Raw genomic sequence first — 16,923 nt, 5'->3', positions numbered from 1 at the left:
AGCATGAGGACGAGCTTGTACGCATATGGAGAGAGTTGAGCCGGGCACACCTCATAGAAGCGGCAGAAATCCGCTACCAAGGAAAGAATGGGAAGCGTGTACCCGATGACAAAGGGATACGCGTAAAATGCGCAGTAGCCTGGGCAGTGTAAATGCACTATGTCCTGATCCGCCGGCACCATTTCAATGTGATCGGGGATCCCCCATTTGTCTTTGAATGCCGTGATCGCCGCAGCATTCATCGTGGAAGGAACGGGCTTCGTTTCATCTCCGATAGGGCTGTTAAAATCAGTCATCGCCTTCCCCGGGCGGGGAACCACCTCATCCACCGTCGGGAACCCCTCGTCTTCCAACCTTTTCGCTCCCTCTTCGAGTAGGGATATGTCATTTTCCGGAACCGGAGCACCTACAGCTTTATTAGAGTGGGAAGAAGCACTAGCCATTTGTTTTTTTTATCGAAAGAAACGGAAATGATGAAGGAAAAAGACAATGGTCACAACAAATCTTAGCAGAAGCAGAAGTATAAGAGACTAAAGGAGGAGAAGATTTGTGAAGTTCTTTCTTAAGCAATTGAAAAGCGTAACATTCAAATGAGAGGCTCCCCCCTATTTATAGGAATATAAATGCCCTGAGCGGAAAAACTAAGAGCCACCAGTTAGAAAATGAAAAGGGCACAGGAAACGACACAATACCTAGAAAACGTGCATCATAATGACGCATGGGGAATACTGATGACATCCTGAACTGACGTGACGGTTCAATTTTGAACTGACGTAACGGTCCGACGCAATTTTCGAAGCGTCACGTCTCTATCTCTCCATGAGGTTCTCGCCCTTCGCATAAAGCATTCAGATTTCTCCCAATTTTCGAATCAATAGAGTCTGCCTATCGAGCTCGCCAAGAGGCGACCCCAACGGGCGGAGGGACTAACTGTATGGGTCAAAATCTGACCACATGTGGATTAGCACTCAAAGGAATAGTAAGGGATTAACTAAGCCGTGGTTATACCCACAAGTCATAATAACGACGAGTATCTTGGCCGCTGCCGAGATCGAGCCATCGGAAAGCTTGTACGGCAAAGTAAATGTCGTGATACTTAGAGGGAGCGATGTAAAGTACGATCAAGGGATGAAGGTATTTTGGCTAAGAACCGTTGGACCAAAGGGAATACTGATAATATATATATATAGGAAGTAAGAAGACAAGAAAGAGAGAGCTTCCTCTCCTAGAGAGAGAAGAGGTGAAGAAAACCAAGAAAAGGTTTAGATAGTAAATACAAATCTCCGTAATTGAGATTATCGAATCAACAAAGATAGATCCTGTTACTGTCAAATGGCATTCCTTCTGTTCCGTCTTTATCAATACATCACGGGATAATATGTCAAGAATGTATTTCTATCATTTATATTTGATATCTTCTATGATCCCAGAAAGTTTATAAGCTTGATTATATATTATTCTCTTATTCAATGTGCTTAGATCTAGAGTTAATTATTCTTGGTTAAAATTTATCATCTATTTTCTCATTAATTAGTTTAGCAAAAAGTTGAACACTTTTTGGCCAAACAATTGCGTGTTTAAAAATATAAGTTCCAAAAAAAAATCCTTACATTTAGTGCGAATCAAACCATGATAAATGCGGCTTTTCGAAGTAGTAATAAGCCCTTTTACAGTGTGTCTCCAGCTTTATCTTTGAGTAAGAATCATTTGGGTTTGTAAAGGTAACATATAAAGTTATCATAATATTCTTTTAAGAAAATGCATAATATTCTTCGCAATAAGATTAATTGATATGGATATCTATAAATATAGGCATTTCAGATCTAATATTCTTCTGGGTACATCCTTCTTCTTGTACGGGAGAATTGTACTAGAAAATGTGATTTCATCTACTGAAAAGTCGCATGGCTTTTTATTCTTTTAAATTCCAATAAGGAAAACTGCATTTGGAATATCTTCAATGGAATCAAAAACTCTACATAATCTATCAGATGATTCAATAGATAGACCTGTTAGCAAGTGACACGTCTTTTTATAGATTAATCTATTAATCTTTCCATTACAAGTTAATTGCCTTTTTAATATGTTGTTTGATTATCTTGAGAATTGTAATTTGTCTATTTAGCACAACCGAGAATCAATCTCTACCGTAATATCCATAATTTCCAAGGTACTCCACTTAATATTAGAACAAATACATGTAGCAGTATTCATTTAAGACAACAACAATAAACCCAGTGTAATTTCATACGTGGCATCTGGGAAGGATAGTGTGTACGCAAATCTTTTCCCTACCTTCAAGAAGGTAGAGAAGTTGTTTCCGGTAGACCATCGGCTTAGGAAATGTAAAAGAAAGGGCAACAACAAGCACATCAATCAGAAAACCAAAGCAAAAAATACAAAACCAACACTAGGTAATGCAATCAAAAAGCCGAAACGAAAGCAACAACAAGTAATAATAGAAGTCAAGGAATACGAAAGTACATACATGACACTAAGTCATGTACTAAAGCTACTGTTACAAACAAGGACAACGCTCGGCTACCTAACCTTACATTTATTCTCAACCTCCATATCTTCCTATCAGGGGCGAGTTTAGGGGGCGGAAGGGGGTTCCTTCGCCAAAATATTATACCGTATATATAAAGCAAAATCTGTTTTTTATCTATATCTATTATGTTTTGAATCCCCTTGACATAGGCCTAAGGCATATCTCAATGGTAAAGGGGTTAAAAACTTTTGCGAGGTCACTAGTTCAATTCCCACTAGCCACAATTTCTTATAATTTTTTAACTTTTTTCTTTTTAAACCCGTTTAACGAAGATCCTACTTGCGCCACTGCTTCCTCTCCATAGTCATGTCCTCAGTAAGCGGGAGAAACGTCATATCTTGCCTAATCACCTCTCCTCAATACTTCTTCGGCCTGCCTCTACCTCTCCTTAGGCCCTCCAGGACCAACCTCTCACACCTCCTCACCAGTGCATCTATGCCTCTTCTCTTCACATGACCAAACCATCCAAGTCTCGCCTCCCGCATCTTGCCCTCCACAGGGCCACACTTACCTTGTCCCGAATAACTTCATTTCTAATTCTATTTAGTCTGGTATGCTTGCACATCCATTTCAACATCCTTATTTTAGCCACCTTCATCTTTTGGACATAGGAATTCTTGACCAGCCAACACTCTGCTTCACACAATATAGTCGATCTGACCACCACTCTATAGAACTTACCTTTAAGATTTGGTGACACATTCTTATCACACAAAATACCAGTGACCCAAGGTATTTAAAATTTTCTCTCCTAAGGATGACTTGAGAATCAAGCCTCACATCTTCGTCAACTACCTGAGTCGCACCACTAAACTTGCACTCCAAGTATTATGTCTTGGTCCTACTCAACTTGAAACCGTTATACTTCAGGGTCTTCCTCCAAACATCTAACCTCTCGTTAACACCGTCTCGCATCTCGTCAATCAGTACAATGTCATCTACAAATAACATGCACCATGGCACCTCCCCATGAATGTGGCGTGTCAGTGCGTCGATCGCCAAGGCAAATAGAAATGGGCTGAGGGCTGACCCCTAGTGCAACCCCATCATAACTGGGAAGTGTTCTAAGTCCCCTCTCACTGTCCTCACTCGAGTTTTAGATCTATCGTACATGTCATTAATAGCCCTAATGTATGCAACAAGAACGCCTCAAGCCTGCAAATATCTCCATAGAACCTCCCTTGGTACTTTATCGTAAGCCTTCTCTAAGTAGATGAATATCATATGTAAATCCTTCTTCCCCTATATACTGCTCCATCAACCTCCTAACAAGATGAATAGCTTCCATAGTCGAACGTCCCGACAAATGCGAACAAGTTTCAGAAATAGTCACAATCTGCAACCTCAGCTACACCACTTTCTCCCAAACTTTCATAGTATGACTTAATAACTTGATGCCCCGATAGTTGTTGCAACTGTGAATATCACCCTTATTCTTATACAATTGGATCATCGTACTCTATCTCCATTCTTCGAGCATCTTCTTCGTCCTAAAAATGATATTAAATAATCCAGTGAAACACTCCAAGCCCTCCCTACCCACGCTCTTCCAAAATTCCACCGGGATTTCGTATGGACCGGTCTCTCTCAACCTACTCATCTTACGTATAGCCTCCTCAACCTCCTCGACTCTTATACGCATATAATATCCAATGTCCCGACGACTCTCGGAGTGCTCTAAGTAACCTAGCTCATTGTTCCTATCCCCCTCTTTGTTCAAGAATTTATGAAAGTAAGCCTGCCATCTTCGTCGAATAAGTTCCTCATCTAACAAAACTCTCTCCTTCCTCGTCCTTGATGTACTTCACTTGGTCCAGGTCGCGAGCTTTCCTTTCTCGTACCTTTGGCTAGCCTGTACAACTTCTTATCCCCTCCTTTGCCTCCAAGTTCGTCACACAAGCGTTCAAACGCAGTAGTCTTGGCCACTGTAACCGCTAATTTGGCGTCCTTCTTAGCCATCTTATACCGCTCCCTATTCGTAATCTTCTCCTCCTCGTCCACACTATCCAGAAGCTTCAGATATGCTGCTTTCTTGGCTTCCAATTTGCCTTGGACCTCAGTACTCCCCACTAATCCTCTTTGCCGTATTTATTTAAGAATTAGGCATTATTTTGTTGATTAATTTAGTACTTTAATGCTTCACTTCGGTTACTATATACATAATTTTTGTCCCTTATAAATAAAATCATATTCTGTACGTTTAAACCAGATGCATGAGTTAGTTTAATACTAAATATAGTCAATCAAATTTAACAAATTTTACAACTTGTAATTCTGACCACTGGCCGTTCCTTTCATCTCAAGATTGAGACTAGATTTTTTCATTTAATCCTATGTGCTTTTAATCGTTTTCTGGAATATTTTGAGAAAGAATTATAAAAAAATACACATAACTTCACATCATAATAAAAAATGGCCCATGTTTTTAAGTTTTACCCTACATAGCCCATATTGTACATATTTTGAAAGTACTAGCAAATTCAAAATCTATGTTCTTACAACCATTGCTTCTAAAAGTTATGAAGTTAAATATGTATTCTCACAACCATTGCTTTCACTCTCTCTTCTCCTCACATTTTCTACATATGCTTGTAGACGAACTATTATAATCTTGTATAATAGTATATATGAGTGTATAAACACATCTTATACACCTTTATACAAACGTTTGTAGACGAATTTCTTCCATGATTTTCAGTTGCAATTCTTGTTCAAAAGCAGTCTAAGTCTCCATTAAATGACTTCAAATTTTATATACAACCTCTTATACTATTTCTAACAAGTTTAAATGATACACACTCCAAAATTCTCACGAAATCAAATTTGAAATTTAAACACACGTATTTAAGCTTGTTAAAATTTTAATTTTTACTACCCAAGTGAATTTAGTTTGTTGAACTAATATTTGAGTCACAGATACTATTCGAAAGTTAACTTAAAAGCTTGAGCAATCTTTTTTAAAAATTAAATAGTAATTTTCAGAACCTATCGGAGTTGAAAGTTAAGTATTAGCCTATTATTTTTGGGCTAGTTGGTTATAAATTGAAATATAGGCTATAAAATTGAAAAGTAGGGAGCCCAATTGTTTTTATGTGAAATTTTCCCATATTTTAAAGGTAAAGAAATCCTCTCTAAGTACTTTCAACATGGGGAAATTTTAATTTCCAGCAGCCCGTGGTTCCAGTTAGACAAACAAATCACATCTTTATAATTATATATCCAAAATCAAGAATAATTTGGAGTGGATACTCAATCTTTTCCACTGTTTGGTAAATTTATAACTATATAACTATATAAAGTCAAGCTTCTTGAAATTCAAACTTATAGCTACTCTTTCCAAAAGCTTTATTTCAAGAACCGTATATAACTCTTGCTTCTATTTTCTTCACAACCATTCAGAATCTAAAACTCACTGTTGGGCTAATCAGGATTTGCAACAATGGATACACTGATGACATTGGCGTCCGAAAGCCCGGTTGTGATATTCAGCAAAGACACTTGTTGCATTTCTTACAGTATTGAAATCCTAATCAGAGGTTTTGGTGCAAATCCAACAGTGTACAAGATTGATGAACTTCCGAATGGTAAAAAGGTAGAGAGAGCTTTGCTTGAAATGGGACGCAAGCCAAGTACACCAACTACATTCATTGGAAAGGAACTTGTTGGTGGATCTAATGAAGTCATTAGTCTCAATATTAGGGGGAAGTTAAAGGATTTGCTCATCAAAGCTAATGCTATATGGATATGAAATACCAACTATAGGTATAGAGTCTATTGAGCTTACAGGATACTATTATTTTGTATGTTCTTTTCTTTGCTGTAACGAATAATATTACTCCCTCCATTTTATTTTATGTGTCTCGGGTTGTGAAGTTTAAGAATATAAAATATCACGAAAAAATTTAAATAAATCGCGATGACACCTAACTTAACTCATATGTCAGACAAACCAAAACACGATAATCTCTTAAAGTGCAAACCGAAAAGACATGGTAAAAGTCTAAAGCATATAAATAACATAGATAAAGTCTGAAAATCTAGTCGAAACAAAACAACCAATACAACTGAATAACCAAAAGACAACTCCAAGCTACCCCGGACTAGTGCATGCAGCTCACCTCTATAGACAACCAGTGATCGAAGACAATTTGTGCCAAGGATACCTCCTTGTTTAGTAGTACTAAAATAGTTATACTATTATGATATTTAACATTAATAAGAAAATATTAAGTGTTGTAGTTGGAAAACGGGATCCTCCAAGATGGCATAGCACATGTTAGTGTCTTGAGGAACACATACTCGTTCTCGGAATAAAAGTGTGTCATCGTGGCGAAAGTTCAACTTCTTCTATGTCATCAAGTACCTTAAGCTCTTATGATCTGTAAAAAAAATTTACCATACAAGTAATGTTACCATACACAGCCGCCTCCAACTCTTTCTGTGGGTCAGATCAAAATATTTCACTACTTAATATATGTAAATAAATTTTTTCAAAGGATAATAGACTCCAACTTACTGTAACGACCCGACCGGTCGTTTTGAGCAATTGCACTTCGCTCGATAGTTTATGGGCATGAGTAGCTCCATATGATGTATTATGACTTATGTGAATCGTTGGTTTTTAATTTTCAGGTTATTTGGAATCGATATGGAAGAATAAATTTTATTGTTGAAGCTTTAAGTTGAAAGAATCGACCAAGTTTGAGTTTTTGTGAATTTGACCTCAGAATGGAGTTTTGATGGTTCCGTTAGGTCCGTATGGTGATTTCGAACTCGGGCGTATGCCCGGCGTATGCCCGGATTTTCATTTGGATGTTTCTAGAAGGTTTCGGCACAAATTGGCGAAAATTGGAAATTTGAAGGTTTGGAAAGTTCAAAAGTTTGACCGAGAGTTGACTTTGTGGATATCGGGATCGGATTATAGTTCTGGGATTTGGAATAGCTTCGTTATGTCATTTGGGACTTGTGTGCAAAATTTGAGTTCATTCCGGGTTGGTTTGCTATGTTTCGGCACGAGTTATGGAAGTTGATAAGTTCAAAGTTCATTAAGCTCGATTTGAGGTGCGATTCGTCGTTTCGATGTTGTTATGCCTAATTTAAGGCCTCGAGTAGGTTCGAATTATGTTATGGTACTTGTTGGTATGTTCGTACAGGGACCCGAAGGGCTCGGGCATGTTTCAGATTAATTTTGGACTATTTTTCCTTCATTTTTCATTGTTGGTTCTGCAGAGCTCAGGGTATCTAGTTTTATTAATCCCAATCGTGGAGCAAGGATCACGATCGCATAAGGTTGTCTGATGGATAGGGTCAAATTGTTCTATGCGTTCACATGTTATCAGACGCGTTCGCATAGGTAGCTGTGGAGTGAGCATAGTGTTCGCGTAGGTCGCTACGGAGTGAGCATCACGTTTGCGCCAGTGTGCACGCGTTCGCGTAGTAGTTTGGACTGAGCTTGGCAGTGGCTGATTCTTCTTCGTGTTCGCATTGACCTTGTCGCGATCGCGTATTGCAGATTCATGTGTTCATCGCGTTCGCATGCTATGTTTCGCGAACGCGTAGGGTACTTTGGGGAGGCTGCTGAGTTTGTTCTTCACGTTAGCGGAACCTCGTTCGCGATTGCATTGTGTATTTTCTGGGGCAGTGCTCTTCCTTCTTTGCGATCGCGAGGTTAATTCCGCGATTGTGGTTCATTAATTTGCCCGGTGATTATGAAAGTACTCCAGTTCGGGGGTTTCAGCCATTTTCACGTTTTTAGAGCTACAGAGCTCAGATTGAGGTGATTCCTTAAGCAATTTTCACCGTGTGAATTGGGGTAAGTGTTCTCTACTCGATTTTGATTATATTTCATAAATTTACCTCGGATTCTAGTTTTTGGTTGATGAATTTCAAAGAGGAAATTGGAGGTTTTGGCCTAAAGTTTCATAATATGAATTTTCGAGTTTTGAACACCGATTTGGAGTCGGATTTGAGTGAAACTAGTATGGTTGGACCCATAATTGAATGGGTTGTCGGATTGTATGAGTTATGTCGGGTTCCAAGGTGCGGGCCCAGGTTGGACTTTTGGCCGGTTTTGGATTTTGATTAAGGATTCGATCTTTATTATTTGGAATTGTTTCCTTGGGCATTTTTTGATGTATTTGAGTTGTTTTTGGAGCATCGCTTGGCTTGCTTGATATTTGAATTGATTTGTTCAAGGTAAGTAATACTTCTAAACTTAGTGCTGAGGATATAAAACCCCAAATTACGTGATATGTGATTGGTATTGAGGTGACGCGCATGCTAGGTGACGGGTGTGTGGGCATGCACTGTGTAAGTTATGATTCGTTAATTTTGTGGTACTGTGTAGCTACCTGACCTTACCTAAAATTATGAAATTTCTATGTACTTGAGCTATTGAGCTGTGACCCATGTTAGAAACCATGTCTGTGCTACATGCTTATCCTGTTGGGACCCACTGAGGCCATTTCCGTTGTTGAGTTATCTACTTTTACTGCATTACATACTCAGCATACGCATTCATATGCATATCATATCGCAGTCTCTGTTATTATTTATCGATACATCATATCATCATTTTCGAGCTAGTTTCATGACATTGTGAGCCCGTGACAGAGAGACTGGAGAGATCGATGACTGAGTGAGGTCATGGGCCTGATTATGAGTGATATTTATGGGATCGGGCTACACACCTCAACGGTTATATTGATTTATAATAGCAATTGGGCTTAAAGAGCCCCTCCGAAGTCTGTACACACCCCTAGTGAGTGCGGTTGATTTATATAAAGGGATGGATCTTCCTTGGACATGGATCTTGTCCAATGCATTTATATTGAGGAAAGGATCTTCCCTGGACATGGATCTTGTCCAAAACATTTATACCTGGGGATGGATCTTCCCCACTGGCTGGGTTGGCCCTACTCAGTACTGAGTGACTGATGGTCAGTTGATATATATTCCGGGATAGATCTTCCATGGGTCGGATTGGTCATATACAGTACTGAGTGATTGAGCATGATGAGTGGAAAGTGTAAGCCAGTGAGAGTGAGTACTCTGAGAGTGTGAGTACATGAGTTCATCTCTGAGATACATTGCATTGACATGCACACATGATATACAGGCATAGAGATGAATTTTTCTCATGTTGTATGGTATTACGTCATTCATGACTTCTCACGCATATTGGCATATGGTCATAATGATGCATTTTATACTGGCTATCTGGAAAGAAAATGAGATATCTTATTTATTATTGAAAGGATTTTTGAGAAAATTACTGTTTTCAAACTTACTCATATTCTTGGCAACTTCGGTAAATGAAATGGGTTTTCAGTGATATACTTGAAAGGAAGAACTGTTTTCGGAAACCATGGTTAAGCTGAGCATTTTATCTTTGAGTTGCTTCTTTTATTACTTATTCTACGTTGTTATGGGCTGTTGTTGGCTATTGGTATTGGACCCGACCTTTGCTCCAGCTCGTCATTACTTTCAACCTAAGGTTAGGTTTGTTACTTATTAAGTACATAGAGTCGGTTTTATTCATACTGCACTTCTGCACCTTACGTGCAAATGTTGGATGCTGACGTTGCTGTGTTCGACGGGAGCTGGATTTGAAGATATACTTGCGTTCCAATTATAGCTGCCTCTTGATCATGGTAGCCTTAGATTCATAAAACTCTGTTTATGTACATTTCGAACAGATGTATTATTTCATACCAACTTTGTATATTCTAATCTTAAAAGCTCATAATTTGTACTACTAGTCCTTGAAAAATGTATAAGATTCAGATATTTCTTTTACTTAATTGTCTTATTAAATATTATTGAAATTAGATAGTTATTAGTTGGCTTACCTAGTTGGTTGGGTAGGTGCCATCAAGACAAGTGAATTTTGGATCGTGACACTTACATACAACTAAGTAGTGACAATAGGTTGAGACCGTTTATACTAAATTCTAGAGTTATATCCTAAAATTCCCTTAAACTATCACATTTTTGTCAGTTTCCTTCTTAAACTATTCGGTGTTCTCAAAACCCCCTGAACTATATTGCCCTTCATATTTAAACTACATCATTGCTTACATGGAATAATATGTGTAATAACTCGCTTGAGAGCACGTGATAGCTGAAAAAAGCCATCAAATGGCCCGTCTGGCAGAATATAATGGCTAATTAGCCTAACCCACTTTCAATTTTTTTTTATTTTTCTCCTTATTTCCTTTATATCCAACTTTCTTCCTCATTTTTTCACCATTCTTCCTTATTTATTTCATCTTTCTTCTTTATTTTCACCTTCTTCTTGATTTTTCACCTTTTTTCTTCAGTTCTCCATATGGGTTCCCTCTGAAAAATTCCTCCCTCTCTTGTTTCCTTTGAACTGATTTATTCTGTTTATTATATTAGTCGTCTTTCATATTGTTGAAAGAATACTTATTTAAATCTTTTTTTAAATATAACACCTTATAGAGAACAAAGTTGAATCTCTTGAACCTTGTTTGTGTGATCAAGAATTAGAGAATGTAATTGCTAGCTAATTGGTTTCTTACTTGCAAAATTTTATTTTGTGTAATCTTATTTATGTAATATAAGATGACTTTTCAAAAATGCAAAACTATATGCCTTCATTTATTTTTATTTTTATTGTGTTGCATAGTAAATGTAAATAAGGACTTATTTAATTAGAGTAGAACATAAAACATAATCACAATTAAACCTAAAATTAATACATTACATTAGATACTACTTTGGCCAAAACTCCTAGAATTAATCAGTCATCCGAGAAAAATACATCATGAGTAAACTACACAAAAAAAACTTAATACATACCATAAGGATATAATTAGACAGACCCACCTCTAAGAAATGAACATATAATTTTAATATATAGGAAAAAACTTCGGGGGATTTTGAGGAAACTAGATTGTTTAAGTAGGTAACTAATAATAAAATAATAATTTACGGAGGTTTTAGGTTGAGTTAAATACCACTTGTAGGGCGACATGGTACGTTTTTAGATAATTAGGAGCGTGTAGCGTAGACACACCTATAAGAATGCAATGAGAGCGTTTTATTATGAAGGGCAATATATAGTTCATGGAGATTTTGGGGACACCGAGTAGTTTAAGTAGAAAATTGACAAAAATATGATAGTTTAGGGGGTTTAGGATATTAACTCTGAATTCACTACTAGAATTCCTATAAATAGCGACCAAACATTAGCGACCAAATTTGGTCTGTCAAGAAAAGCGACCAAAGTTGGTCGCCAAACTGCCGAAAATAATTAAAAAAAATATTTGAAATACTTTAGCGACCAAAGTTGGTCGCTATTTGGCCGCAAATTTAGTCAAATTGTTAACTGGACTGGTCAGACTTGCTTGGTCAAATATATACTGAGATTAGCGACCAATATTGGTCGCTAAAGTGGGACCCACATTAAATTTGTAAATAATTTTATTATTACTTTATAAAACTTATAAAATATAAATATATATAATTTAAAACTTGCGACCAACGTTGGTCGCTAATTGAAGGATAAGTTGATAGCGACCAACATTGGTCGCTAACATGGGACCCAGTAATAATATTTTAATAAATATATATTTATTTAAAAAAAATAAAATATAAATAATATAATTCAAAAGCTAGCAACCAAAGTTGGTCGCTTAATGAAATAGAGACCAACGTTGGTCGCCAATGTGGGACCCAGTTCTAACGTTTAATAATTTTTATTATTAATTTAAATATTATATAAAATATAAATAAATCTGATTAAAATTTAGTGACCAAATTTGGTCGCTAAATTAAATTCATGTATTGTTAGTGACCAACTTTGGTCGCTAAATTAAATTCATTTACAGTTAGCGACCAAAGTTGGTCTCTATATGGTCAAAATTAAAAATCACTTTTGTATTTACTATGTAAATAATATAAATGTAAGTCGTTAACACTTTTGTAATACAAGGGATGAATAGTACTACGAAGCGGGCGTGTGTGTCTATATATATAATATATATATATACTTACGCTATATACTATGCACTAAGTATAAGTGTATTAGGTAATATTGTATCGAATATAGCTTATATATATAATATATGTACTTACGCTATACTATGCACTAAGTATAAGTGTATTAGGTAATACTGTATCGAATATAGCTTATATATATATAATATATGTACTTACGCTATACTATGCACTAAGTATAAGTGTATTAGGTAATACTGTATCGAATATAGCTTATATATATATATATATATATATATATATATATATATATATAATATATGTACTTACGCTATACTATGCACTAAGTATAAGTGCATTAGGTAATACTGTATCGAATATAGCTTATATATATATATATATATATATATGTACTTACGCTATACTATGCACTAAGTATAAGTGTATTAGGTAATACTGTATCGAATACAGCTTATATATATATATATATATATATATAATATATGTACTTACGCTAAACTATGCACTAAGTATAAGTGTATTAGGTAATACCGTATTGAATATAGCTTATATATATATAATATATATACTTACGCTATATTATGCACTAAGTATAGACTGTTTGACCAAAATAGCGACCAACATTGGTCGCCATTTTTGACCGTTTGACCAAAAGGCAACCAAAGTTGGTCTCTTTTGTAGGATATAAATATATATATATATAAAGAGGAAAATAATTATTTTATTTATTTATTTTCAAATATAGCGACCAAAGTTGGTCGCTATTTTGGTCAAACAGTCAAAAATAATTTGGCTACCAAAATAGCGACCAAGTTTGGTCGCTATTTTTTTTAACAGGAGCCAAAACGGGTTTCAGGTCCATTCTTTCAAAATTATTCCCCAAATTAAAATCTTTCTCCTCTAACACTCAAAACCCCTTCCCCCTCCGACTTCCAGCAGCAGCGACGCCCCCGCCACCGGCAACCCCTGACGGCAGCAGCAAATTCCGGTGACCTCCACTCCCAAGGTTAGTTTCTCTCTCCTTTCTTTTATTTTTCCGAAAAACAGTGATTTTAGGGGTTCAATTCCAATGTATTAGGGTTCAAAGTTATATATTATTTGTTCAACTATGTTTAGTTCAAAGTTAATTCCATGTTAAGGTTTAATTTCTCCATGTTAGGGTTCAATTTCTCCATGTTAGGGTTCAATTTCTCATGTCCTATTATTTTGCAATTTTTAGGGTTCTTATTAATACTTTTAGGGTTCAAATAAATTAACTATTTAGGTAGACTAATTTATATATGGGGTTAAATTTCATTTTATGAAGCAACAATAATAGGATATGAATTGGACTTTTAGTTAACTAAAAAAAGATTAGGCTATGAATTAACTAATTTAATTTGTTCTTGCTTTATTTAAATAGATGGAACATCGAAATTATGTAGGACAATTGGCAAATGCAAACAATTTGTTAAGCAGAGAAATAGAATTGAAGGATCTATATGTGAAGCTTACCTTGCAAAGGAAACTGCTCATTTTTGTTCTTATTATTTTGAGAGCAACGTGCCATGTGCTAGGAATAGGCCCAACAGGCACACGGTCGACCTTACGAATGATCCATTATATCCGCCTATGTCCATATTCAATCAACCAGGCCGATGTTCTAAGGATGGTAGAAAGAGAAATTTGAGTGATATGGAGTTCAAGTCAGCTACACTTCATGTGTTGCTAAATTGTCCCGAAGTAGTACCATTTCTCAAGTAAGTATTGATTTAATAGTTATCAAAATATAAAATTTACTGTGATTACATCTCAATGCAACTACTAAAAATATTTGATGTGTCACAGTCACTTCGTGGGTCAATTTGGCCAAGATGTTGTATATACGGCATTTCATAGGTGGTTCAAACAATTTGTAAGTATATCCTTAAAATATTCTAACACTATGTAGGTAAACAATGTTTGGAAGTTATGCTAACTTATGAATTTTGTTAACAATATGTAGGTAAATGATCCAAATAATGGTGTAAATCAATTTTTGAAAGATATATCTTGGGGACCTGGGGTTGAGGTCACAACATATTCCAAGTACGTTGTGAATGGTTATAAGTTTCATACAGAGGGTTGCTCTAAAAATAAAAAAAGCAACAACAGTGGGGTGTGGGTTCAAGGTGGTGATGGCAACCAAGTTGGAGATATTGATTATTATGGTGTGCTCAAAGAAATAATAGAACTAGAATATTCAGGTAGGCCATTTAAGAAAATTATTCTCTTTAGATGCAAGTGGTTTGACCCAAATCCAACAAGAGGTACGAGAGTACACAATCAATACAACATAATTGAGGTTAATCATACAAGGGAGTATGATCGCTATGATCCTTTCATAATTGCACATAATGTTAGGCAAGTGTATTATGCTCCTTATCCATTTCGGCGGAATAAGTCCGATTGGTGGGTTGTAATCAAAACTAAGCCTGTAGGTAGGGTTGAAGTCGAGAATGTGTTGGATGTTGCATATCAAAACGATATCTCCAGTGTTCACCAAATAGTGGACGAACTTTTAGAAAATGATTTGGAACATCCTGAACACATATTGGAAGAAGTTGATATAAATGAAGTAAGAATTATAGAAAACGAGGAAGAAGAATCAACTGATGAAGCTCAAACTAGTGAGGAAGAAGAATTCTCTGACGAGCAAGAATACGTCGATGAGCTTTAAAAAGTTGGTTTCTTTGATAACTCTCGTTTATAGATAGTTTCCTTATATGTTTCAATCTAAATATGTATTATATTATGCAGATGACAGGCAAGGGTCGAGGTAACAATGAAGGTAGTGGTTCTCGGGGTCGAGAAAAGGCAAGGAAGCAAAAGAGGAGGGTAGAAGATACTACTCATCAATCTTTTCCACCATCTTCTGATTTGCCTATCAATATGCCACAGCCTCTACCCCATGGCTATACTGAGTTGCCACAGCATCACCAGCCCTACACCTTCGTGCAGACCCTGGGTGTTTCTTTACAGGGCCATCGGACTGTGCGTCCGACATACAGTCCACCTGCCTCACTACCACGTGGATCCCACCCAGCAGCATCACATGGATCGCATCGATCCATGTCACAGCCACATGGATCACAGCCAGTCAGGTCACAGCCACTCGGGTCACAGCAGTCAGTATCACAGCCACTTGCGATCCGTGCAGCTATGTCGCAGTCACAGGGATCACATCTATCGTCATCAGCGACTCCACCTATTGGAGGCCTTCGCTTGCGGGATAGTAGCTCTGACCCCCTACTCCTTCCACACATGCCTCTGATATACATGTTTTGGACGATGATGTTGATGTTGCTACTGCTGCTGACGAGGAGGTGCATTATGATCAGTATGGCAGGATCATCATAGTCCCTGAGGGTGATGGGTAAGAGTTATTTGTTATTTTTATGTTTATTTTTTTGTACAATTTTTACTAAGATATTAATTTGTTTTATTTATTAAATTGCAGGTTCCTCCCGAGTAATATTACTACGAGGATAATCACCAAAGCAACCAGAAAGCTTTATGATGCCCCTTATGCGTCTTGGCGTGAATTCCCATTCTCACTGAAGGAGGCAATTTTCAATGAATTTAAGGTATAAATGTTCTTTTAAGCAGTATAATTATTTATATTTATGATATTTCCATATAATATTTAACTTTTGAAATACAGAGCAAGTGTGTATGGGAACACCAGTATAGCGCGGACGTGGCTGCAAATTTTAATCTCAAAGCTCGCAAGAGGTTGTCGCATTCTTTCTCCATAGCTAGACAGCTGAACCAGAAGCCTGGCTGGTTGCTTCAGGAGTTTTGGGATGATTTGCAAAGGCAATGACTTACTGCAGAGTTCTTACAGAAGAGCGAAAAGGGAAAGAAAGCCTGCGCATCTGAGAAGGGTGGATCATTGCACACTGGAGGTGCGGTCAGCCAGGGGACAATAAAAAGAAGAATGGTACGTAATTGCTTAATTTATTTTAATTTTAAAAGTATATCTATTCTATTTATTAATTAAAATTTATGAGTTTTCAGGAAAAGAAGTTGGGTCATCCGATGAACCAAGATAAGCTATTCAGGGAGACTCATATTGTGAAGAAGAAGAAAGAGACGGATCAAGAAAGGTGGGTCGAGAGACGTGCCTCGACTATACATGTAAGTTTTCACTTTTCATTAAGTATTTTCATTTACTTTTATATTAATTTTGAAATACTAATTCAATTTACTTTTTCTTATAGGATCGCCTCAGAGTTGAAGTTGAGGAATTCATACGCAGCCAGCCACCTAATGAGTCGAGCGCGCTATTCCAACTTTCGGCCGAGGATGTTGAAAGCCTATGGACGCGGGCTGCAGGCGGTCCAAAATGGGGGAAGGTATACGTCCTT

At 36.8% G+C, this 16,923-nt stretch overlaps 1 protein-coding gene across 1 annotated transcript; it reads left to right on the top strand.

Moving 5' to 3' along the window:
- Window positions 1–5,990: 5,990 nt before the first annotated feature.
- LOC104228751 (monothiol glutaredoxin-S1-like) lies at window positions 5,991–6,299 on the top strand. Its single transcript, XM_009781280.2, has one exon. It carries the CDS (start codon window positions 5,991–5,993, stop codon window positions 6,297–6,299), a length of 309 nt encoding a protein of 102 aa, XP_009779582.1.
- The last annotated feature ends 10,624 nt before the right edge of the window (window positions 6,300–16,923 follow it).

The sequence above is a fragment of the Nicotiana sylvestris genome, chromosome 5 (assembly GCF_000393655.2).
Source record: "Nicotiana sylvestris chromosome 5, ASM39365v2, whole genome shotgun sequence".
NCBI lineage: Eukaryota > Viridiplantae > Streptophyta > Magnoliopsida > Solanales > Solanaceae > Nicotiana > Nicotiana sylvestris.
Note: the sequence above shows the minus strand (reverse complement) of the source record. Positions and strands in the feature narration are given on the sequence as shown.

Coding starts and splice junctions, on each gene's coding strand:
- LOC104228751 (XM_009781280.2), top strand. CDS start 5,991: ATGGATACACTGATGACATTGGCGTCCGAAAGCCCGGTTGTGATATTC.